The 25,452-nt window shown below is 47.7% G+C and overlaps 1 protein-coding gene across 1 annotated transcript in view; it reads right to left on the bottom strand.

Moving 5' to 3' along the window:
- Positions 1 to 230: 230 nt before the first annotated feature.
- CEP250 (centrosomal protein 250) overlaps positions 231 to 25,452 on the bottom strand; it is a gene marked incomplete at both ends in the record, with an annotated part of 26,940 nt that continues 1,718 nt past the window's right edge. The window contains 26 exons of the mRNA XM_029086952.1: positions 231 to 281; positions 449 to 562; positions 996 to 1,148; positions 1,897 to 4,404; positions 5,350 to 5,504; positions 6,557 to 6,677; positions 6,942 to 7,069; positions 7,491 to 7,803; positions 8,582 to 8,741; positions 9,993 to 10,294; positions 10,674 to 10,817; positions 11,151 to 11,285; positions 12,906 to 13,085; positions 13,964 to 14,133; positions 14,339 to 14,466; positions 16,643 to 16,836; positions 18,428 to 18,658; positions 18,842 to 18,988; positions 19,191 to 19,335; positions 20,258 to 20,440; positions 20,849 to 21,027; positions 21,338 to 21,499; positions 22,497 to 22,595; positions 23,080 to 23,176; positions 23,724 to 23,951; positions 24,765 to 24,871. Coding sequence (XP_028942785.1) covers positions 231 to 281; positions 449 to 562; positions 996 to 1,148; positions 1,897 to 4,404; positions 5,350 to 5,504; positions 6,557 to 6,677; positions 6,942 to 7,069; positions 7,491 to 7,803; positions 8,582 to 8,741; positions 9,993 to 10,294; positions 10,674 to 10,817; positions 11,151 to 11,285; positions 12,906 to 13,085; positions 13,964 to 14,133; positions 14,339 to 14,466; positions 16,643 to 16,836; positions 18,428 to 18,658; positions 18,842 to 18,988; positions 19,191 to 19,335; positions 20,258 to 20,440; positions 20,849 to 21,027; positions 21,338 to 21,499; positions 22,497 to 22,595; positions 23,080 to 23,176; positions 23,724 to 23,951; positions 24,765 to 24,871 — 6,534 coding nt within the window. The remainder of the gene's footprint in view (positions 282 to 448; positions 563 to 995; positions 1,149 to 1,896; positions 4,405 to 5,349; positions 5,505 to 6,556; positions 6,678 to 6,941; positions 7,070 to 7,490; positions 7,804 to 8,581; positions 8,742 to 9,992; positions 10,295 to 10,673; positions 10,818 to 11,150; positions 11,286 to 12,905; positions 13,086 to 13,963; positions 14,134 to 14,338; positions 14,467 to 16,642; positions 16,837 to 18,427; positions 18,659 to 18,841; positions 18,989 to 19,190; positions 19,336 to 20,257; positions 20,441 to 20,848; positions 21,028 to 21,337; positions 21,500 to 22,496; positions 22,596 to 23,079; positions 23,177 to 23,723; positions 23,952 to 24,764; positions 24,872 to 25,452) is intronic.

Below are 25,452 nucleotides of genomic sequence, written 5' to 3' on the forward strand. Positions count from 1 at the left end.
TTGGAATTACAAGACCAAGGTCTGTCAACAGAAAGGCAAACCAGATAAAAAGTGGGACCCCCATCTGCTAAGCATCTAGAGCAGACTAGATGTGAAATTGGGGCAGCCAGCTCTGGAAGGGGAGTGCACAGAGCTGAATTAGAAGCCAGTAGCACACACAGAAAGGAAGACATCAAAGGGACTTCACAGCAAACGATGTGCACAGGCAAAGGAGCTTTCCTACTCCTCACCTGCTTCTGCAGCTCAGCTAACCGACAAGGGCAGCACGTGTGAGACTCCTCCTGTGAAGAAAACACAAAGAGTGCTTTTTAGTCTCCAGTTTCACAGGGGCCATGGTCTATATTTGACTTCTATGAGGTCTGCACTGTGGGGCTGCTGCCACTGGGACTTGACATTGATCCTCCATATGGCCAGAGCCTCCACCCGCCAAGGAAGAGTCTGTTCTCACCTGTCTAGAAGCAGGAACCTTGTGCTGGTCACACTCAGAGGGAGAAGATCCACATGCACCTGGCAGCGACAGACCCCGACAGTATCTCTTCAGCCTCCTCCGTTCACGTTCCACCTGCACGTTGGACACAAGAAAAGGTCACAGAAACCTGAAACCTGCCACCAAACAAGGAGCAAAAGGCCCTCTGGACAGCATGGCAAGGAGATTTCTGCTCAGAGACTGTTACTTGCACCAGAGAATGTTGAGGGCAAAAACCACTTGAAGTCAACTATGGAAGAGATGGAGCAAGAGGAAACAGTTCCTGACACAGGAGTGTCAAATGCGTGTGTATGGAGACACTGGGGCGAGAAGGGTGGTACTGGGGTGACTGTGCATTTGCAAAGGCAATGGGGTGCCAGAAGAGAGAGAAAACACCAAAGCCTGTGTCCGCAGAGGGAACTGGGAGAGGGAAGGAAACAAGCAGAGGACTCCAAAGCGCTGTCTGTGGAAATGTGTTGTGTTCCAGAGGACAGTGAGGCTTTGCAGAGGCAGTGAAAGCCTGTTTTACCTGCTCAAGAGTCCTCTTGAGCTCAGCGTTATATTGCTTCAGCTCCATCTTCTCAACTTCCAGCCTTGCAACTGCTCGCTGCAGATGTTCCAGCTGCTGCAACTGGAGTCTCTTCTCTGAGAGCTGTGGTGGCTGCTCCCCTTCTGCAGTAGCCTGTGGGGTATTCAGAGAGGAGATGAGGTGAGCTGGTGCCACAGAAAGCTGAGGAGGCCAGAATCAACACGTCACGGAGAGTGACCGGACTCAAGAACAGACACTGCTAAGTCCTTTCTTCTCCTCCTGCTCCACAGGCCAAAACAACACACTCTCTTCCTAAGGGCCCTCCTCCAGATCACCTTGGAGAAATCCAGGCCATTTTGCCTTCGTGCTTTTTGGACTGCAGCACAAGTGCATCCTGAATGCACAAAGAAGCCTTTCACCAGATCAGGCAAGAGTACGAATTCCATTCTTTTTAATACACTGGAAAAGCTGTACCTGAGAAATCTACATCTCTGAAAGCCCCTCTGAGCACCATCAGCAGAGCTGCTGTTCAGCCATCATTACAAAATTCTACCAAGCTCAGAACATTCGTTTGGTCAACTGTGCCCTTTCCGTGCCAGATCCACATTGGCTAATCTTGCCTAGACAGGAGAGAACCAGTGACCCACCCCAAACTTTTGGACTTGATTTAACTTTAACACAAGCCCCGTAGTCCTTTCAGTAGTTCTGGGCTTGGCAGAAAACATTCTGGCAGGTGAAGTGTCTCTGCCGGAGCTTTGCAGCCTGCTGGCTGCAGTCACAGTTTCTGTGGCCAAACAGGTCACATCTTTATGGGAATATCCATTCCCAGATCTTTATGGGAAACATAACGAGAATCCTTTATAGACACTTTAGCTGACTGATCATCAGTCACAGTGCTTACCTGATGATGAAACCGGTCTGTGTCCCTCTCTGAAACCATCCTCTGCAGGACGGCGATTTCTTCCCTCAAAGTCCCATTGGCCATTTCACTTTGGGTGAGGGCAAGAGTCAGTGCTTGGGCCTTCTCCTTCCATTCGATTTCTCCGCTTTCAGTCTGCTTCAAAATCGCAAGCACACGCTCCAGTTCTTCCCCCTTTGCTTTCCGCTCGTCTTCCAGCTGTTGGCTTAGCTCCTTCTGCCTTTGCAAGTCCTGGAGAACTCTCCTCTTCTCTGCTTCCTCTTCCTCCCATTTTTGGAGCTTCTGGATTTGTTTCTGCAGGGTCTCGTCATCATCTTTCCATCTCAAAACTGATCTTAATTGTTTCAGGAGTTCACTCTGACTCCTAAGCTCTTGTTCTCTCCCGTTCAGAGTCTCCTCTAAATACCTGACTCTGTCTCTCTGGCACTTGATCTCTTCATCCTTCTTTGTCAGAGTCTGCTGAACATGCTGGAGATTTTCCCGAAGAGCTCTTATTTCCTCTGCTAACTCTTTTTGTTCACCTTGAGCCTTGGTCTCTCGTTCCCTCTCAGGCAAGGCTTCTTCCAGGAGCTTCTCTTGCTCTCCCTGATGTCTAACCTCTTCATTCTTCTTGCTTAGCCTAAGCTGGACATACTGCAAGGTCTTCAGTTCTTCTTCCTGGTGCTGGAGTTTTTGCATAAGACTTTTGTTGTCTTCATCTCTCTTCCTCACCTCTTCCTCAAGCAGATTCACTTGCTTCTGGCATGATGTTAGTGCTACTTTCATGCTTTCTTCTTGAAGCAGGAGCATGTTCATTTGCTCTGTCTGCTTGAGGAACTCCAAATCTTTCTCCTTCAATACCTGTCTCATTTTGTCTAGATCCTGCTGTAGACTCTTGGCCTGCTTGCCCTCTAACTCCTTCTGCTTTCGAAGGTCCTGGACATGCTCTTGCAAAGACACTATCTCTTCATCTCTAGCTTCTAGAGAAGATTCAGTGTCTTGTAGTTTTTGCAGCATAGCTTTAGCCTGCATTACTGCCTCCTCCTTTTGCTCTTGAAGCTTAGAGAGCGCCTCTTCCAGAAGCCCTATCTTTTCTTCTCTTTCTTTCAGAGTCAGTTTTGTTGCCTGAAGGTTGCTTTGCTCAGCTTCATGCTCTTCCTCCTTTTCCTTGCATGCCTCACATGGCTTTCTAAGGGATACAATTTCTTGCTCCTTTTCCTTCAGTGCCACTTGAAGGTGTTGCAGAATTTCCTTCTGCTGCTCAGAGTCCTGTTCTTGTTTTTGGAAGGTCTCAATCACTTCCTTCTGAGATTCAATCATCAAATCCTTTTCTTTCACTATTGCTGCGCTGTGTGCCAAGTCTCTGCGTAAGATATTCAGCTCTTCTTCTGTTTTTTCCTCATAGCTCCTTGTTTGTTCCTTCTGGATGTCTATGAGTCTGTCCTTTTCTTTTAAGGTTTCCAAGGTCTGCTCCAGTTGGTCACGGACAGTCCTTAACTGCATTTCCATGACTTCTTCAGCTTCTTGCATTTGCTTTTGCTGTGTCTCAAGCTCTAGATCTTTTTTAGATAAAGAAAGTGTCATCCTTTCTACTTTACCATGAAGCTCTTGCAGGTACCCCTCTTGCTCTTCCTTGTATTGCTTCAAGAGCCTTAACTGATCCCTTTGAGAGTCACACTCACTCTCTCTGTCCTTCAGAACTGCCCTCAGGTGTTCAAGGCTGGTGCGCAGAGATTTCACCTCTTCTCTCTCCTTCTCCAGCTCTTGGATCTGCTCCATCAGAGACATAAGCTCTACGTTTTTCTCCTTCAGGTTTCCTTTCACATGGTCAAGATCCACCTGCAGATCTCTCACTTGGGATGCACCGTGTTGCTCTAGAATCATTATTTTTCCTGCCTGGAATTTGATCTCCTGCTCTCTCTCCTCCAGCTCTTTGCTCATCTTGCTGACAGCCGTCCTCTGCATTTCTCGCTGCTTCTCTAGCTCCCATATCTCTTCTTGCTGGGTTCTGATCTCCTGCTCTCTCTCCTCCAGCTCTTTGCTCATCTCGCTGACAGTAATCCTGTCTTTTTCTTGCTGCTTCTCCAGCTCCCGTATCTGTTTTTGCTGGGATTCTGTCTTCAGATTTCTCTCCGTTAGGTCCTTCATAACCTGATCAAGAGTAGTTTTATGCATTTCTTTCTGCTTTTCCAGCATTCTCATCTGATCCTGGTACAACTTCATTTCTCCCTCCTTCTCTGACAGGGTGGCAGTCAGATGAGAGAGAGTCTCCTGCAGAGTTTTTCCCTGTGCTGCCTCTTTCTCCAGCATCTGGATTCTCTCCCATTGCGTTTCCACTTCCTCATTTTTAATTTTTAAAATAGACAGTGTAGTTTGAAGTTCTTGTTCAAGGCAGTGATTAGTATCTGTTGCTGTATTTGCTCGTGTTTCAGAGGCTGTGGCTGATTCCTGAAGAAGTTTTATCTCCCAGACCAGTTTTTCTTTAACTGCTTGCAGTCTGTCCCGGTCATGCTGCAAAACAGCGAGAAAAAGATTGAACAAGTCCATCTATAGATGTTTGCTTTTTGTACTAGATTTGAACTCCTGCTTCAGTGGCTGTCAAGGGCTGTCCCCTCTCTCCCTGCCTCGAGTTTTCATCCCCTAGAACCCCTCTGTCCCCTCTGAGTAACAGTCAGATCACAGTCTGTCATGCTGTGTTGGAAATGAGGACTAGTTTTCCCCTTGCAGGCATACATATTTACCTGGATCAGCACTTGTGGTTCTCAAATCTATTTTCCCCACTCTCTTGCTCTCAGATGGGCAATGTTCAACAGCTTTCTATTATTAGCAGACTTTGTCTTCTCACCCCTTTTTCCAGATCCACATAATCAGAAATCTAACTATGGATTTGGACACAATTAATTGCCCAAACCATGCAATGCAAATAAAGGCAAGTTTGAAAATTGTTTTGACTACAGCTTCAAGGGCAGAAATCTTCAGAACTGAGGAAAACAAACACCTTGAACCATAACTGAGTTTTCTATCACTACAGCATCTTTTCCTGCTTATTCAGAAGAATGCAATTGGACAAGTTAAACCAAAAACCAGCCACTGGTATAAATAACACTCCTCTGCTCCTGTCGTGGTCTCTCCACACAGTTTGTGATATTGGCCACCTGAATGATCTCTCCTTTCTGGACTGTCTTCTCTTACCCAAGGTGATGACCCTGCTAATTCAGCTACATGGCCTGTCAGGAAAGTAAAAGTCCGGGAACAAGGAATGATGAGTGGAAGGAAGGGGAAAAAGAGAGAAACTTGGTCAGCATTTGCCTACTCTGGTTCTTCTCAGATTTGCACTGAACCTGTACAAGACCAGCCAAAATCAGCTCTCCACTGGAAAAGGTTCCTCCTTAGAATTATTAACTGAAGGCCATAAATATGTAAGGAAAAGCCCTTCACAGTGTCTGCCAGCCTCACCAGGACGTCCTTTCTTTGCTTCTCAGTGGTCTCGAGTTCCCTTTCCAAAGACGCCACCTCTTGATGTAGAGTCATGGCCTCCTTCTTTAGAGCAGCAGCCTCTTCCTGCAAGGCAGCTTGCAGAGAGTTGTTCTTGCGTTCTGTCATCTGTGTCTCTGCAGCGTAAAGGTGAAGGAGAATGTTAAAAGCAAAGCAAAGCCAAACTGATTTGCATCCTACAGATAAAACATCATTTTCTTATCTGCCTGTCTGTGTTTCCCAGGCCCCAAGCCCACAAGGACTTTCAAAGCAGACATAACTAAAGGAAACTTCCAGGCAGAGGAGAAAAGAAGAATCAAAGTGGCAAGATTCAGAAGAATAAGAAAATGTGTTTGCTCTTGTGCTTGTTGAAAGGCCAAGGTTAAGGGCATGGCAGCACATCACCCACAGTGTTAGAAGCAGGTAGAACCACCATCGATGAACAAGGACAGAGAGTAGGTGAGAATCAGATGTAGTGTCCCAAAGGAAAAGGAAGAAGAAACAAAAGTGAAGACTGGCTATGACACAGTTAATTGACCTGGAAGACTTAAGAGACATTAGAGAAAAGAACAGATGTCAATGTTGTGCTTGAAGATGCATGTTGGTATTGGTCCAAAAGAATGCTAGAGGAATACATTCTGCACTGGCAGAAAAGAGAAGAAGGGAAATATTCAGCGATATCAGGACAACAGCAAGGCAAGAACAAGCGAGCACCACAGCAGTAACAAGACCTGAAGCAAGAAGGACTACAGATAGGCACCAGAGAACTAGGAAAAGCAGCAGAACAAGGGCTGCAATAACCCAGGAGCTGAACACTGAACTAATGCTCTGAATCTGTCACGCAGGAGGAAAAGAAGCCAATGAAGACAAGGCTTTTTGCAGGCTGGTGCTTTTAAAAAGCATATGGAGAAGGATGCTGTGAGGCATCAAGCTGCACCTACTCAGCAGTGAGTGTGCATGTGACTTGAAAGGCACCACCTGTGCAGGTTTGTCACCAGGAGCACAGCCAGATGCACGGCCAGCACTGGATCTTTCTAAAAGCCCTTCACTGGTAGTTCTCTAGATAAGTCTCATGCTTGTTGTTCTCCTCCTCCCCTCTCCCTGCACCACCCTTTTCCTCTGCTTGATGTCAGATTTTCCCGCTGGTGAGATGGGATGGGGTCAGTGGGTTGGAGAGGAAAAGCTGTACCTTCCTGGCTTCGAGCCAACTGTTTCTGCAGCTCTTCATTGTGGGCACTCAAATGGTCCTTCTCAGCTTGCCCCTCGCTCAGCTCCAGCTCCAAGTCCTGTATCTTCTTCCTCGCATCATTCTGTAAGAGGTAAGAAGAGAACCATCACCTCACAGAGCCACTTCTGGCAGGAGACAGAGCTACAAACACTAAGGCAGAAACAGCCAAGGTGGGAAGGTGGCAGTTGGACAGTGACGGTAGATGTGATCAGGATTCTCCTTTCTCCCCAGGACAGCAAGCCAACCTGGCCGACAAGAATCTACCCCCATTCTGGCTTTGGGACTCTGCTTGTCAGGTCAGTTCAGCAGAGGGACAGGATTTCTGGGTGCTGTGGACACACATTACCAGATCTTGCTGAGTCTGCTTCAGGTGCTGACACAGGTCTTGTAGAGCTGCTGCCACTCTGTCCACTGTGAGCTCTGTAGGGAGGTCCCCGGCCTGAGAAACAGTGAGGCCCCCAACATGACCCTGTTCTGAAGAGAGAAGCCATTCTGTTTCAAGATGCAATTGAAGGGTCTCCAACAAACAAGGCCTCTTTAGACACAGGAGAAGGCGGCAGTGCCTTTGATGCTGTCCTAGAGCTCACATGACAGCAAGACGCATGTCACAGGCCAATGTTATGTTGATGACCACTAATGTCAGCGCTGCCCCAAGGAAGAATGCACACGCCCTATGACTTGACATGACCTGGGCCCTGTTTCATTTTGATGCTGGTCATTTCTCCACATACAAACATGGACTCGCTCTCTGCAGGGATGTCAGGCTTTGCAGACTTCCCAAGGCTTGGGCCAAAGGCTGAGTCTATCACACTGGGATTACCAAGAACCAGCCCTCCCTCCATCTGCTCTCCCGTACATGCTCTCCAGCCCTGTTCACCCAGCCTCCCATGCTTACCTGAGCTCCAGGTGACTGAGCCTCTGCTGTCACAGATCGTGCGGTGCAGAACCAAGTGCAGTTTGTCCAGCTGGGATCGGGCTTCGCAGTGGGCAGCGTTCACCTGCTGACACTCTGTGGCCAGTGCATTTGCTCTGGTCTCTGTGCTACAGAGTCTCAAACGCAGTTCAGACATCTCAGCCTCCAGCACACGCAAAGAGTCCCTCAAGCACCGTTCGCCTGCTCGGGACTCCTCCAGGTCCTGCAGCAGCTGCTTCTCTCGAGTTGCCAGGCCAGCCTCCTTCTCCAGCACCACTTCCTGCAGCGACTGTACCTGTAACAGATGCACAGAGCCTCAGGGACAGTGCTGCTACTGAGGCAGCAGAGCAGGAAGTAGAGGAAGGAATGAAGGAGAAATTACTTCAAGCAAAAAGCACCCTGGAAACAGAAGGTACAAAGCCAAGGATGCAAACTCAGCAAAAAATAAGCCAGAAACAGGTATCTGGAGGCTGAAGGGCCAAAAGGAAGTTTCCCCATCCCCTAAGGAATGGCTGAACTATCAGGCTTCCATGCTTTCCAACCTCAAGCATGAAGCTCTGTGTGTGCAAGAGAGCATGAGAGTGGGTGGCTGGCAGGGTGAGGTGGCAGATCAAGCATGCCAGCATGGAGAGCAGGGCTGCCAGGGATTCTTGGGAGAGTAAGTAAAGGGGAGACAATCGGCATCCTTTATGGTGCATCTCCAAAATGCCTGATGAACTGGCTGAGATGGAAGTGCCTTCCACAGACTGCGATCACCACTTCTGTTTCACCAGACTGCTCGGTGCCCGACAGAGGTAGAAACACCATCTGGGGACAACGTTTGTAACAGAGATGCTGAGAAGCTCCAAAGGAGTCTTCTGTATCTCCTCAGAGGTTTAATGCCATGGACCATGAGAGAATAGGGGAAAACATAGGCAGAACCCAGCAGATCCAGCCTTGACCTCCATGTGCAAAGTCTCTGAGCAGAATAAAAACAGGAGTGTGTGTTGTTAGGAGGGGAAACAAGTTGGGACCTACAAGCTGCAGGTGGTATTCTGTGTCCCTGGAGAAGAGGATGCTAGTGCATAGGTCACCTGGTTATTGAGCTCTTGTATTTCTCTCCTGTGGTCTGAATGGAGCTGCTGGGCCTGGTGAACAGCAGAAAGAAGCTGAGACACTTCATTCTGCTGGGCAAGGTTGTTTTCTTCCAGGGTTCTGAGGCTCAGTTCCTTCTCTTCCAGAGACAGAGTCAGTCTGAAAGAGAGAGCGGGCAACTCAATTACTACATGGTACAACATTTAATAAACTCTTAGAACTCCCACCAGCAAGGGGAAAAGTGCTTTGTCTGCTGAGGTTTGTCTAAAGGCTGCTTGTTCAGGCCTAAGCCAGGCTGGCAGTCACACCCAAGCACGTGCCCACTACACTTGTTTCCACAGAAGAAAGGTGAATTACTGGCTACACATTCTGTCTCTTTTAGAGATGGGAACGTGAATATAAACATAACAAAATCGTGAAATTAAGACATTAGGGAAGGGGAAATTTATTTTTACTAATAAGACTCCAAGGGAGAGGTTTTGTCAACAATGAAGAGACATTTTCTTCCCCTAGCTTATATGTCCTGGTAGGAACAGCAGCAAGGTGACCTTTGGGGAGTTTCATAAGACTTGCCAGCACCCGTATTACTTTCAGCTGGAGAAATGAAGGCCGATACCAGAAGTGGTAATGGAGGCTTGGAAGAAATACCCCAATCCTTATATAAAATACAGGATCCCCCACAGGGGAAGCAAGAGCACACTGCCTTTTATTTCTCTTCTTCAGTGGCAACACGTATTGAAGACTGGCAGGACTTGACCAGGTGAAGCAGCCTTCTGACCCTTTCTCTCCCTTCTTGCATTCCCTGGACAGTCAGTAACAGCTGGAACTGTGGAGGCTGGCAGGGACCCTGCTCAGGCCTCTCCAGACACTTGGTGGGATTTTTTGAGGAACAAGGAAACAAATGCCAAAAAGAAACACTCCTGTTTCTTGGGTGCCTCAGAGGGGAAGTCTGGCCTAGTTCAAAATCGTGGTTTTAAAATGGTTTCTGCCAACCAAAGCTATCAGGATGGAAGACTGATACAGACCCCAAATGTTTAAGTTTACTGGACCCAAGGTGGAGCTGATGGATCTATCTAGCTCATTAGACCGCAGCTCATCCTGCCTCTTTTGGTGTGTTTCAGGTTTGAAACCCCTCAGAGTTTCATTTAACAGGATCAAAATGCCAACCTAACAAAAGAACACCTCCCTTTAAGGAAAGGACTGCTCCAAAAGCCATTATCTTCAGAAAAACTGTAACTGAAGGGTTAAAAGAAAAGAAATGAAACCCAGGATGAGGGAATGAAACATAACTGCATGGATAGTTTAGAACTCTGCTTTTTAGGAAATGCTGCTGGAGTCACTTGTGTATGCAAAGACCTGAAAGAGGGACTCCCTTCAATAGAATGGAGAGTCTCACAGGCATTCATTTACCTGGCTTTTTCACTCTCTAGGACCTTCAGTGAAGCCTGAAATTCTGTGTTGTGATGCTCCACTTCTTCCCATCGACTCCTTTCCCCCTCCAAGGTCTGCAGACACACTTGCAGGTCCTTGTTCTGCTGTTCTACCTCTGCCCATTGACTTCTCTTCTCTTCCAGGATCTTCTGGAGGTGCTCAACCTCCAGCACCTTCTGCCTTGTCAGTTCCTGTGCTTCACTCAGATCTTGCTGAGCTTTGCGACCAGTTACTTGCTGGGACTCTTTGGAGGCTGCAAGCTGAGCTGTCAACTCTTCCACCTCAAATGAAACATAACAAAGCAGTCAAAGACTACAGCTTGTCACTGTCAGCCATATCCTATCCTGCGAGGAAAGGGAAAGAACAACGGTACATTTCACCCTGTCATGAGAGAACCAGATTTGCAATGGATACAGATGATTTGTTTAAAAATCCAAGGGGGTCACCATGTTCATCTGAAAAAAAAACAGCCCATCTGTCCAGGGCAGCAGCTGAGATTCAGCTGGCTGCTAAGTCTCCTTCAGAGCAGCTGAGATGGAGACCAGAGCATGATGGCAGCCAGAGGGATTACCCCATCAGCCTGCTGCTCTGCAGTGGAAAGGCAAGAAGGGCAGACACCCCCTGTTTGATGACTGGAGGAGCCATTGCTGTTTCAGTCACCTGGTTTTGTAGAGCATCCCTCTGCTGAAGAAGGATATTCATTTCCTCTTTGACAGTTTGGATTTGTTCCTCGTGCCTCTTCTCCTCTGCCTTGATCTGACTCTCAGTTTCCTGCAGCTCTGCTTGCAGCTTTTCTGTGATGTTCTGTAAACACAACAGGAGATCAAACTACTGGGACCTGCCATCAGGTCCAGCTTTTTCCCCTTTCTGTCTCCAATTCATACTCATTCAGACAATTCCTTCTGCTTTTCTACCCAGCTCTGTTTCCACTGTAACCTTCCTTCCTGTTGCTGAGCTCTGGAGCTTACCAGGCTCTGTGCTTTCAGCGCCTGCACTAGTCCTTGCCTCCTCCATCGCAGGACTTATCTTTTACTTCCTTGTTACTGCCCTTCACTCTGGCTCTCTCAGCCTCTCTCTCAGCTTATGTCCATCTGCCAACGGCCTGTTCCTTCAGCCTCCCCTACCCGTCAGACCTACCTGCCCATTCTCTCGCTGCTCCTCCACCTCCTGCCGGAGCTGCTCTACCTGCTGGCAGGCTTCTCTTAGCTCTCCCTGAGTTTGGAGTAGAGTCTCTAATAAAGCATTCTTCTCATGCTCCTTTTCTAGTAGGATCTGCACAGAAATAAAGAGAAGAAGATGGCTTTAAACTTCCCATACAAGATTTGTATGCCAAGACTCAAAGACCGATGGGCTCACGTGTTCTCAAAGCACTGTGCTGCTGGTCTCCTAGGGCATCATCTGCCCACTTGAAGACACAGCTTCCTAAGTGCCATTGGCAGTATCAACATGCTCCATCCACGGTCCATCTGTGATTGAATGTCCAACAAACTCTTAATCATCTAACAGGAAAATGTGTGGTATTTCTCAAGTGTCTTGCCTTGCTGGTGAGGTTGTCCCTCATCTGCTGTGTCCTCTGACTTTCAATAGTGACTTTTGCACCTACCTAGCAGTAGAGAAAATGCAAGGCTGCCAGAGGGCTGAAGCCAGCAGCTCCTCCAGAAAACTCATGTATTCTAAGCGGGGATTGGTAAAAATTACTTCAGTTTTAAGGAATTCAGTAGACTTTGGTAAAGTGCTGACATTAAAGGGACACACTGTCATCTCTGAGCCCTGTCCTGTCCTTTCAATACCTGCAGACACCGTTGGGGTACTGCTGTCCCTAGGCAGTCTGCATAAAGAGGACTTTGGGTGGGGCACAGGAGGACTCTCAGTGTATGACAGGGTTGCTTTGGCACAGGAGATCTGGGCACAAAATAGCTTATCAACAAGTGACTTAAAGCATAGCCCAGAAGACACCTCTGTTTTACCGCTCAGAAATATTTTAGAGGAGTCTAAAAATCTGTCAACATTCCTACCATGCACCCCCATCCTCCCCAAACAAAAACCCCATCCTCATGGGGATTCAGGCCTACAAACTCAGTTTGGTCTTAAATATAGCTAAGGCTATAAGCATGTGTCAGTAAATATCAAAAGAGGACCATTAAGAGAACTCTGAAGATACTTTGAGGTAAGTCTTATAAAAAACAGAACACAATAACAGCACAAAAACCTCAACTGAAAGGCGATTTTTCTGCCTGGCTTCCAATGAGAGGCCTCATTCCTAGTCCCAAAGACAGCCCTGCTCACCTTCTGCCTCACCACATTCAATGTAGAGAACATGTAGGACATGCTCCACACAGCCCGATATCCAGCCATCTCCCACAGCTCTCGCCTGGTGTCCTGGTTTCCCTAGGGCAGAGCTAATGTTCTCAGTAGCTGGAATAGCACCATGTTTTGGTTTCAGCGTGGGATTTGTTATGAGAAGAACGTTGATAATATACTGATGTTTTTAGTGTTACTAAGAAAACCAAGGACGTTCCAACTTCCCATGTTTTGCTGGTCTGCAGTGTTCAGTATGTTAATGAGGGTTGACTGGAAAGCTCTGGGGCTCGCTCAGGTTCTCTCTCTCTCTTGGGATTGTGGTTTTCGTTTCAGGACTGTCTCTGCTCTGGGACCACTTGCCCGATCAAAAATCATTATTAAATTTCAATTTAATAATTGAAATTTTTCTATTTCAATTATTAAATTGTTTTTATCTCAACCCATTATTTTTCTCACTTTTACCCTTTTGATTCTCTCATCCCAGTCAGGGAGGGTGAGCAAGTGGCTGTGTGGTGCTTGGCTGCCAGCCAGGCTAAAACCACCACACCTTGCAATAAAAAACCACACAAATTCTCCTTTCACAGTCTTTACCTCTTCCTTGGCATTTTCAGCTCTGGTTCGCTCTTCTTCTTGTTGAGCTTGCATGGCAGCAACCTGCTGCTTCATGTCAAACAGCTTCTTCTCGTGCTCCCTCTCTGTCTCTGCTTTTTCCTTTTCCTGTTGCTCCAACATCTCCTGCAGCTCTGAATGGTGCCCTTCCCGCTCGCTTGCCTGATGAGGGGAGGAAAAGCCTTCAAGATAGAGTCTCAGCCAAGGTCCTCAAAAGAAAATGGGAAGCTTCATCCCTCCCACAAACCCCCCACCTCAACAGTGCACAGCAGTGTCTTTGTGTCCTCCGTAAATCATGTCCTATCAAGGAACTTGAAAGGAGAGTCAGCAGGTGGAAGAATCAAAGAATCATTTAGGTTGGAAAAGACCTTTAAGACCTTTAAGAGTCCAACCGTTAAGAAAAGGAGATTGTTACCTTCCCCTCTCTGATTCCTGTCTGTTTCTTAGCACCTCTTGTCTCAATATTTCTCTCTTTTCTCAGAGTCTCTGTTTTCAAAGCTCAACTCCACTCCCATCAATGAAAAGGTGCAGATGGACTGCAGGGTGAGGAAGAGGCCAGTACCCCGGGGCCCCAGTCACAAGAACAGGCCATGAACTGCAGTACCAGGAACAAGGGGCCTGTTCCATACGCTTCAAGCCCAAAGACAGTACCTCTGTCAACCAGGAAAGGACAGAAAGAAAGGAATAAAGTTCCCATGACTGCAGTTGGCAGGAATGTTCGGAGTCTACCTCATGGTGGGCAGGAGTCTGGGAAGATCCTACCCCTTATGCTGCCATGTGCTGGGTGGGGACCACCCAACCTTCTGCTGAACTCATCTTATGCCCAGACTGAATCACTGAATCAGCAGCTGCATTTACTGTCCCAGCAGAGTCCTGTGGGTCTTCATGGGCCCTCAAGTAGGAGCCACTGGCTCTGCTGCCTGGCCTAGCAGCGCCTGGCCTCTGGCTGATGATGGCCATTTCACACGCTCAGGCTATTATTTAGCTAAAGCCAGCCCACAAAGCTTGCTTGAAGAAGTCAGAAGCATATTGTTTCCTACCAGGTCTTGCAGCAGCTTGTTTATTTCCACTTCATGCTCAGTTTGCCGAAGCCTGAGGGCATTCTCATACTGCTGTTCCTTCTGCAAGAGCTGTTGTGCCATGTTTTCCAGTTCCTGCTTGATGAGGGATCTCTCTGCTTCCAGCTCACATTGAAGACACTTCACTTCCCCTGCAAACACGACAAATGGCAACAGTCAGAGTCTACACAAACAGTGGTTCTGACTTTGCTGACCTTAAGCCCTCTGAATTTCAGTGTAGGAGGGATCTGTCTCCAGCTCCTTCACTCCCCAGAAGCACTGTGGACAGAGAACTATTTTTATACCATTTTCTCCAGGCACGGAGATACCCAGAAGCAACACACAGGAACCTCTCACCTTGTATCACCTCCTTGGCCTGTGTCACTGTGTCAAGCTGCATTTCAAGCTGACTCCTGGTGATCTCCAGCCGAGATAAGTGCTGCTGAGCCTCAAACAGGCTGGATTCCAGGCTCTCCTTCACTGACCTACGAGTTGTAAATACAGAGAGAAATTAGTGTCTGGCTCCTGGCACCCACAGGGAGTTATTCCAGTAACAAGTGGTTCAAAATCCCTACACCTGAGTATGGAAAATGAGTTGCATGGAAACTTGTACACAGAAAGCATCTTTCTGCCATTTAAAATAGCAACACAGACCCCTCCGAGGGAAGGCCCAGGCTCTCCTTATGACCCAGTGTAACACAGAAAGCCCAGCTGAATTTGATCTCAGTAGCCAAATCTGAAATTGCTGTTGTCTGATCTGTGACACAGAGGTAGCTGTGCCCACAAAGTCTGTGCCAGCCTCTGCTCACAGCCCTGATCTCCTCAGCACTTCCCACTTGCTCTGCAGGGGGACAGAATAAGAGTATTTCCCTGGCTGACTCAAGACTTCTTAATGCTGTTCATAGTGTAGGTAGAGATATTCCTTTTCCAGACTCCCTGTATTTCAAAAGACTAAAGAAATTCATCAGATGATACAGTAAAATCTCATGTTTGTAGCAGCATTTGTAAGAAACCTGAACTGGATTTTATCAGAACAAGGACTACCTGAAAGAAGAGACAGCTATCCTTCAGTTTAAACTGTCGGAAGTTCAAGAGAAAAGCTTGCTACTTTTCTGGAAGTGTTGCTAAGTGGGCAGTGGCCCAAATAACCTTTCAAAGGGAAGTTGTGGTACCACAGAGGCAAATTGTTACACCCACAGACATCAACCAACTGATGCATAGGACACACAGGATTCTGGAAGCAGGAGCTGAAGTTACCTCCCTGATCTAACACAGCGCCCTGTGTGCAGGTTCCTACAACACACAGCACTGCCTCACTGGTACAGGGATGTAACCAGAACATCCTTCAGGAAAAGGGGCACCTGAGCCGTACAACAATCAAACCCACAACAGCAGGATTTCACTCCTTTGATGGACAATGGTTCTTCGGGAAGGAGAACAAGCACCTATTTCTGATTACGCCAGTCTCTGGCAGTCCAAAGGAAATATGCTCCATTTTAAGGAGAAATCCAAGTCAGTCTCTCAAACAGAACAGAAAAGAGAGAGTCCAAAACTGTGACAACAAAAGGCTCTTGAGAACAACATCTGGCAAGGAGTGTTGCTCCAGCCCAGTAACTGACCAGACATAATTCAGTTGGATCAAAGAAGAGAAGCTGGAACTCAGAAGAAGCAGCAGCTCTCAAGAAACACACTGAGTCAAAATGGTGCTCATCAGCCTTGCTGACAACATGCTCCAGAGTGCTAAAGCGTCAAAGTCAAGGAATGTGACAAACAACCCCTAAAACATCATTTGTGCAGCTCTGCAAGTTCAGGAGTCTCCTAAAAAACACCTAAGAGGAGGACAAACAGCTCGATACATTGGGTTGGTTTGGGGTTTGGTTTTGGTTTTTTGGAAAAGGAGAACTTGTCACCTTTGCTCTTAGAAACCTGATACAGCAGAAGCACAGAATCTTGTTCCTTCCCTCTCTAACTTCTCCGTGACGTCTGTCTCTGAACAGCATGAGGTAAGGAGTACAGGACCCAGACATCAATGATGGGCAAGAATCCCCAAACACTGTCGAGAATTCAGAAGATGTTTCCCTGCTGCTGGTGTAACCAACTTCAGATCCTGCACCATAGGTAACAAGATTTAGCTTAGAAGCAGAAGGCCCTCAAGATTTTCAGCATGAGCCTCTAGCTTCACCCTAAATCCTGCTCACAACGTCCATATGCAAGAACCTTGAATCCTGAAGATCTCATGTCCAACCACTCAATAAGGAAAGATCTATGTTCAAACGCACAGAAAACCAAAGCCAGAGGGAAGCTTCAGGTTTCAGTAAACATCTGCATGGTTTAACTATGACTCAATGCAGAGCCAAGGTACCAGATATCAAGGAATTACACTGGCATGCTTTGGACTGCACACAGGAATGTTCCGGGGCCCATAAACACGAGCCCAAGGCTCAGGAGAGCTTTGCTGGCTTTAGCTGTCAGGAAAATGACATTCAAATCATGGTGTGCTGCTGGGTTTTTTTTGCTCAGGATTCTTCCATTTTCTGTCCATGCATGGTGGAAACACCTGAACAGCACACAGGATGCAATTAATCTCCACGTAATGATTAGCAGCTTTATAATGACAGACATTAAATCATGTCCTGCCGAGGGTCTCCTCCCCGCCTTTACCTGGCCTCTGCCAGCTGCTCCGAAAGGCCTTGTCTGTCCCGCTCCACGGCTGCCAGTCGCTCCTCTAGGGCAGCCTTCTCATGCACCAGCAGTTCCTTCTCTTTGGACACCTTGGCCAGTGCTTGCCCTTGGCGAGAGGACTCCTGGCGCAACTGCTCCAGATCGCTGCTGGCCGATTCTTGCTGGCGGTAAACCTGAAAGTGGGACAAAATGCAGTCAGAGTCCTTTCTCTGGAGCTCTGTACAGAGACAGCCCTCTCCTTCGGGAGGGAAGCTGAAGAGCATCTGCTGCCTACTGCACTAATACCCTGGGCTGCCAAAAGGCACTGGGACTGTGAACTTGCAAGGGATGAGTAAGGCCCTACTGGGTTGCCTGTGACCAGACAGCTTCTTCACAACAAACCCACATACCCCAGACTACGAGTTTTCGTGCAAACATACTGCATTTTCCAGAACTGTCACCTTGCAAACTGCCATTCTGTCAGGATCTATTCAAGTTCTGGAAATTTTCAGGAAAGGTTCAGCAAAAGCAGCTTTGCTCGCTGAAGAAAGTGAAAATACACATGGTTTCTCCTTCTAGGGAAAATAAAAAGAAAAAAAAAGCAAGATCACCAACTTCAGTGTGTAAAGCAGTTGGATGCAATGAGGTGGTGCTTGGCAAATGGCTTGGAAATGGCCCTTGTGGTGAGCAGTACCCCCGCCCGGGCCAGCCTGTCCCAGGGCTCCGTCACCCTCACTGTAAAGAAGTTTCTTCTCAAGTTTAAGTGGAACGTCCTGTGTTCCAGCTCACACCCCTTGCCCCTTAGTTCAGTGTGTAAAAGCAGTTGGATGCAATGAGATGGTGCTTGGCAGGGAAACAGACCCTGTGGTGACCAGTGTCCTTTAGTGATTCATGAAAGTCTGGCTGATGTGCCCTCAGAGATAGTAGACTTTGTCTGTACAGGGAACTCATCACACTTGTGCTCCAGACCCTTCCCCAGCTCCGTTGCCCTTCTCTGGACACTCTCCAGCACCTCCATGTCCTTCTTGGAGTCAGGGGCCCAACACTGAACCCAGCACTCCAGCTGCGGCCTCACCAGTGCCCAGTACAGGGGGAGGATCACTGCGCTGGTCCTACTGGCCCCACTATTGCTGATACGGGCCAGGCTGCTATTTGCCATCTTGGCCACCTGGGCACTCGGCCAGCTGATGTTCAGATGGCTGCCGACCAACACCCCAGCTGCTTTGCCCCAGGCAGCTTTCCACCCACAGAGTTGTATGGATGTCTTCAAATACAATTTCAACGATTTCAAGATGTCATTCCCGTTCTTAGCAGCACAAGACAGCAGACACTGACCTCCAGCTTTGTCCTGCTCTCTAGGCTCAAGCAAATGGAGTTTTGAAAGTTGCAGACTTCCCAACAAAAATCATAGATACAAACACGCAGCCCTGTTTTGTGCCTCAGAAGAAGGATACAGAGCTACACAGTCTGCCACACGTCAGAGCGGTAGCCCCGCTCACATGCACGGACAACACAATCTTCTCTTTGCAGCTTATCAAAAGCCAAAAGAGGCCAACACAGACAGGGTGGATTAAAAGAATCTGTAGAAGCAGAGGACAACTGGGAGAACTGCAGAACAGCTCTGCAAGCCATCAGCACCTTTCCAAAAAGAAGAAAACGAAGCCTTCTGACCTCCAGCACTGTCAAGTGGTTCCTTGACAAAACCACTGCAGAATCCAACAGATACAGCTTCACTGAGCCAAGCAGCCAAAGGCCCACCCAGAAGCACCAGGTTTTTGGTCTCACCTGACTGAGTTTCTCCTGAGTTTCTTCCTTCTCCTCTGCCAGCATCCTCAGCTCTACCCGCAGCCCTTCCTGTTGCTCCTCTGCTTTCTTCAGCAGCTGTTCCAGGTGGGTTTTCTCTGCGCAGAGCTCTTCAGTTGTTCTTTTACACAAGCCCAGCTTCTCCTGGTCAGAGATCCTTGCTCTCTCCATCTCAACCACTTTATCTGACAGAACTTCATTGTCTTGCTCCAGCTACAGTCACAGAAGTACAAAGGAAATAAAATACACTAAGATTTACTCTCTAGGAGGTTTGGCTTGGACAGAAAACGGGACATATTCAGACAGTCACACTGTCAGAAGGCAAGAAATCTGAGAAGAAGAAGCAGCAGCAGATGGAGACAAACAGCTGACAAGACCTTTGGCAACTCTGCTCACCTGCAGCACAAGTTTGTTCAGCTGCACTTTATCCAATGCAAGAACTTCATTGATACTGCTCATCTTCGCTGTTGCAACATGTAGGTCAGCTACTTCGGCACTCAGCTTATTCTGAGCCCCTGTCAACTCTGCTACTGACTGCTCTGCCTGAAGAGACAAAACAACATGACAACAAAGGCAGGAAAATCCCTGACTTCAAGCAGCAACTCTACATCCCTGTGTGTATCTGACATACTCCCAGCTCAGCATTCCAAATAACCACGTGGGGACTTAACTACCCCATCTGTGGTGGCCTTGCTACCACAACTCCCTCTCCCACAAGTGCTGCCCAGGAAGAAGGTGACCATACCTTCTCCAGTGCCATGGTAAGCTCATGTTTCTCTTGCTTCAGCAGATCCCTCTGAAGGTGCAATTCCTCCAGTGTCTCTCTTGTGATTACCAACTCGCTCTGTAATAATGAATGTTTTCCTTCAAGTGCAACTAAGTCCTTCAGTCTATGAGAAGGGGAAAGACAAACAAGTTTTTAATACAGAAATATTCTAATTTCCTAAACCACGAGTACACACTATGCCCCAGATAGGGCAGTTTGAATGGTTTCCAACAGCTTTCTGTTTACACCTAAAGAATGTTGGAATTTCCTGACTAGAGCTGCATCACTCTTTGACATTGATGTAGGTGAAACCTCCCATCATTGAGAAAGTAAAACAAGCTTCCAGAAATCACAGACCACTTCCAAGAAGTTCAACTACTCTCAATGGCTTCCTCCCTGTTAGTTCTCTTTCTCCTTTTTGACACATTGGATACTTTCAAAAGTCCTTCTTTGGGTAAGACAGACTTTTAAAGTCCAGATTAATATTCCCACAATTACTCTTGCCTTCAGCCCTGAAACAATGAAAGAGCCTGCAATCTGTTTGGGGAGGAGATATGTATGAATTTCCAAGCCAGTCAGCATAGGATCACAGGATGATTCAGGCTGGCAAGGACCCCAGGTGGCCTTCAGCCCAATCTTCAGCTCAAAGCAGCTGGGGTCAGCTATGGGATCAGTCCAGGTTGCTCAAGGCTCTACCCAGTTGGGTCTTCCAGCTTGCCAGGGATGGAATCTGCACAACCTCTCTGAGCAACCTGCTCTGCTGCATGACTGCCTTCAGGTTTTTGTTCTCCTTAAATCCAGGCTGAACCTCTCTTGTTTCAGCTTATGCCTGTCATCAGCTACTCTGGTCAGGTTTGGAAGGATTTTTTCAAAGAGAGTACAAGGAGGCAGCTCTGCTGTATGTCAGAAGGCAGCCAGACCTGGCCACATGCTCCTTTCACCCTCCTGTGCTACAAATGATGAGCATACAAAATCCATTCTTTTACCCTGGGCCTCCTAAAGTCCAGCAATGCCCACCCCTGCCCAGAGAAAGCTGTAATGCTCACAGGAGCTCCTGGTCATGACGTGCCCTCTCCACCATCTGTTGCTGCTCCACTTTTTCCCCCTGGGCTGAATCTTCCTTCAGCTGCAGTTCAGTGTTGCTTTGACGCAGACGTGAGGCTTCTTGCTCTGTTACTTCAAGCTGCTGCTGTAGCTCTTCCTTGATTTTCTTGAGGTTTGCACAGTCACTGCAGAGACAAGGCTCAGTTAGAAGATGGAAGATGCATGAAGTGTCACTCATCCCATTGCCACTGTACTGAGAAGGAAAGAACTTGCTCCTCCCCTCACAAGGTAACTCAATAGTTTTGCCTGCATTCAGTGAGAAGCAGTGCCTAGGAAAGGGCACCCAAAGAACAGAATTCAGTGACACAGCACGTCAAGAGGGAGGCATCTTGTATTGCAACATCACTCAGAATCTCCAGGACAGCCTTAGGATTCACAGTAGAGCACGAAAAGCAGTGACAGGAGGATGCTGAAGTGCCAAACAGAGGCATACACGTGGTAGGGCATGGGAGTTTTTTGCCCATAACACTTCTGAACTCCCAGAACTGGAAGCAGGTTGCCTCTCAAACATAGGAGAAGGAGGAAACACTCACCTTCTGAGTGCTTCTACCAGAGACTGGAGGTGCTGCTGGTGGCTGCTGGACATCATGCATTCCTCCTCCAGTTGCTCCAACCTTTGCTGCAGCTTCCTGCACTTCTCTTCCTGCTCTCTGTGCTGGTGCTGCAGGAAATTGATGGAGTCCTCCCTGGCAGAAAGCTCTTCTTTTAGGGCCTGCAAGCAACGGGCAGAGAAAGAGCACAAACAAGCAATAAGGAGCAGGGAAGATGGCTCCAGATAGCTGGGGGAAGAAGAAGCAAGCAGAGAGACTGCTCACCTGAAGGCAAAAGCTGTCATGAGGGGAATAGAGATCAAGGAGAGAAAAGCAGAGGAACACAGAGCCGGTGAGAATGGCAAGGCAGCACATTACCAAGAGTGGAAAGGCTAGAAAGAAACTGGCTAAGTAAATGGAAAGGGTTCAAGTTAAGGGAGGCATTAGCAGCTGAGCCTGTGGCCAGTGGTGAAGACAAGTAGAAATTCTCACCTGTGTTACTCCTCTCCTCCTTGCCAGTGCTTCCTGAACCAATACAAAGGCATGCTCTGCATCCACGGAGCTCAGACAAGAGAGGGGGCTGCTGGAGTCAGCGTGCTGGGAACTGTCAGTGCAGATCATGCTGACCGTGCTGCCGCTGTCAGTTAACACCACCTGAAAGCCCACAGCAAGCTGTTACTCTTTGCTCATTCTGCTTGGTTTTCTTTACCTATTTCTCCTTTCCCCTCCCACTTCACCCTAGAGTCAGTAACAACTCAGTTCTCTCATTTCTTCAGTCAGCAAAGAAGTTTTGTCCCTGTGGCCACAAGTACTCCAGGGATTTCTGAATACAGCTAGTATAAACAAGAAGAAACAAGTGGGAAGTGGCCAGATGCTGCTTGAACACTCAGTTTCTTGAAGCTCTCAGGAATGACTTTGGTCTTTTTCAGCTTCTTAGAGCCACTTACACAGGCACCAGATCAACTCTGGAAATAGCAATGAAAGGAAACATTAATGCTGCCCAGGGAGGAGGAAGCTGAGGAATACTGGACAACAGCAAGGAAAAAGCTCTTGTTTATAATTACTCTGAGCAGTAGCACAAGAGGATAAGAATGACTACATAAAGGGAAAGAACTGACTTTGTGAGAGGCTGTGTGAGAGATCTGATGATTAAATCCCCCTTCCATAGGGTGAAGTTTACAGCTAAGTTAAAGTTACCCATACACAGTCAGACCAGTTGTGATTCTGGGGTGATAACGATGGTCAGTGAACGCAGAGTGTCGGAGCAGACATGGCCAGTGCATCGACTGAGTCACTGACCTTCTATAAAACTCTGAGGAACAGCAGAGTCATTGCTCAAGGAGGAGGGTGGGGGAAGCCTCCAAGCAATACAATTGTCAAGTAGCCAACTCAGAAAGCACAGTCCAGGAGAGAACTTAGCAGGACACTGAAGACAAAGGTACTGAAACTTCTAACAATTCAGCTGAAGCGTCACCGGGCAGCCAACTCAGAAGTTCCAGCTGGTTTTATGTCAGTAGAAGAATTCAACAGCCAGTAGCAGTTAACATAGATAGTGCACAACATCTAGATCTATTCCCTAGGCTAGTCTGTTGCCTTCCTCAAGTACTTTTAAATCAAATTTGCAGAAATCTGCTCCCAACTCTGTACTTACCTCAGTTATATCTTTGATCAGCTTTTGGAGGGAAAGATTCTTTTCTTTGGCACTTTTAGTCAATGAAGCTTCATCTTCTCTCTCTAACTGACTTGCTTCCTGACAAAAGAAGAAGGAAAGGGTGGGCAGGGAAGAGCTGCTCCCCTCTGTTCCATTCCCATCCTCAGTAGCACTGTCATGCCAACAAACCTCAGCCCTAATGATTCCAGTATATTCTTTCCCATACCTATTCAATTCCCTCTTTGCTAAAACGAAGAAGAGAAAGACCAACAGTTACTTTTTAGAGCCTGCTAAGAAGCTGTCAACACCAAGGAACTTTGATCCCTAGAGACTTAAAGTCACAGGCAGAATAGCACTGGTGTCACCCCCTGAGGAAGACACCCAAGTTGTCTGGTCTGCAGCTCCCCTGCCACTGCCTGCACCTGCACTGACTCCACATGTGCTGAACACAAAGGGATTGCTTTGGCAATGATGTTCCCATACCGTCAGCATCTTTACCGCTCCTCTTAAGGAGGCCACACCTCTTTGTGAGAAGGCTGGAGAGCAAACACTGAGCTACAGCCCAGATAAAGCTAAAACTTACTAGAAGCTCCACTGTCTCCTTCAGTGTTTCCATGGTCTTCTCCTTCTCCTCATTCTGCTTCTGAGACTGTTCAAGCAAGGCTGAGAGCTCCACCACCCTGAGAAGAGAAGGTCCACGTGCCATTCCAAAAGCACGGCACACCATCACCTGTTCAAGAGCCAAGCAGCTCCCAGAAGCACAGCAGAGACAGTTCAACCCAGAGGATACAGAAAAGGCAGCGTTCATCTCTACCCGGCAATATCCCACATTGCAAAATGGCACTTCTTGCCCCAAAAGGCCTTCTGCACTCAGTCTTGCAAGGAACTGTCAGCACAGGGGTGCTACACTGCTTCTGATGCTCCTGGGCAAACTCCTCCCAACAACCTTTAGCACAGCCCTGGGGAGCAAAAGGGTTGTAGAAGAGACAGAGCCCTATCTACAGTGGTGTCTCCATTTCTCATTAAACATCAAGTAACAGCAAAAAGAAGCTTCTGTCAGTCAGACATTTTTTCTCTCCTTGCTGTTGAAGGCAATAGTTTGACTGAGCACAGGAACAGGGCTGTGCACAATGGGTGCGTTTTAAACACCAACACAGCCCATCTATGAATCCAAGAAGCAGCCACCAAAGAGAATGTTGGTAATAGCAAAGTTTAAAACAGCTTTACCTGTCCTGAAGATCCTTCTTCTCCAAGTCCCCCTTGACTTGTAAGCACATCACTTCCTGACTCTGATGGTTTCCTTCCTGTCCCACTTGCTGCTGTGCTTCATCCTTCAGGACAGGTCTGCCCAGCGTGATGGACTCCCAGAGCTGTACTCCAAAGTTTAGGCCGGAGCAGTTCACAAGTATAGATCCAGAAAGCCTCATCTGCTCTGCCTTCAGCTCTGACAAATCTCTGCAGAGGAATAAAGAAAGAGCTGATGTTCACACCACCATCTCTATCAGCTGACTCACTCCTGAAACACAAAACTGTGCAACAGTAAAAGCTGGCAGGAAAGATGACATCTCTGCTGGGGACGAATCATTCATCTGACACTCTGGGATCAGGACACATCTTGACACTTGAGCCATGAGTCTACTGGACAGTGGGGGAATGAGTCTGTTTTCTCCTCAGAGACAGCAGAAATGTATGGCACAGCCAGAAGGCTTCAAGGACCTCTAATTCATCGTTGCTCCTGCTCCATCTTATTAACACATTCTAATTAGCATTAATGATGTAAGGAATTTTACCAAGCTCCCCAGCTTTTATACCTGCTGGATCACCATTAAGTGATCTGTTATTATCAATACTTGGATGGCTAAGAGGCTCTGCCAGGAGCAGTGGGGAAAGAAAGCCAGAGAGATGGAAGGCAGATTTTAACCATTCTATTACAGGCACTGCTCTCCATGCTGCATGTGAAGCTCTGGGGAGTCTCTGTCACCGTGTCCACCTCTGCCTGGGTCTGTCTTAATATGCCCAAAGATCAATTTCATCTGGTCAGGACCTCTGCATTGCTTACAGCCCCAGCCCCTCAGTTGTGTCTGAAATCCAGCAGCCAACAAAATGATTCTGAGAAGAGCCCAAAGCATGCTTCATGGCATTGCTTCAGACTACCAAAGGAGAAATCTTATCTTTAACCACAAGAAATGTCACATCAAGGCTCAAAAAGCAGGTGTGAAGGGAAGCTCCATTTTTTCTGCCAGAGATCTACCCTTCACTTCTACTCACCGGTCAGTGGCAGTCTTCATGTCCAGGAAATGACGGCGGAACGTCACCACCTGACGCCATAGGCCAAGTAGACGATTATGTTCTCCGCGTAAGTAGCTGTCATAAAGCTAAACACACAAAGACAACAAGAAATGCCAATTCAGCCTTGGCTGTCACTGTACAAGTCTTTCAGACAGGAGAGAGTACAACCACCATCACCAGGTCTCCTTTAATAACAATTCCAACAGGGACATCATGACTGAAGAGCCACCACTGAAGCACCCTCAGTAGACTTGCCACCTGACTTCAAAGAAGGCAACATCCGCACTTCTCCTGCAGGGTGGACATCAGCAAAGCAAACTGCTCGTGATTCATCACAACACCTTGCAGAGGTGTCTAACAGTCTTGGTGGAGGAAGACAAAAACAAGCCCCTCCAAGACCAGTGGCAGAATTGCTTACAACAGGCTATTGGGAAGGGGGGCCCATCCTGTTCTTCTCTTGGCTACTCTGAATCTGAAAACACACAGACCTCTCTGGTCTCCACTGCTCTAGATGGAGATTGAGGAACTATTGAAGAGACGAGCGTTCACATGCAACTGCCCTACAGTGCCCAGCAACAGCCAGCATTTGCCTTTAAGCCTGAGCAGTACGGTCACAGCAGGTAGGCATCTTCCATCACCACAATTTGCTGACATTCCTCCACCTCAC

Source organism: Antrostomus carolinensis, unplaced genomic scaffold (assembly GCF_000700745.2).
Source record: "Antrostomus carolinensis isolate BGI_N321 unplaced genomic scaffold, ASM70074v2 scaffold13689, whole genome shotgun sequence".
Taxonomy (NCBI): Eukaryota; Metazoa; Chordata; class Aves; order Caprimulgiformes; family Caprimulgidae; genus Antrostomus; species Antrostomus carolinensis.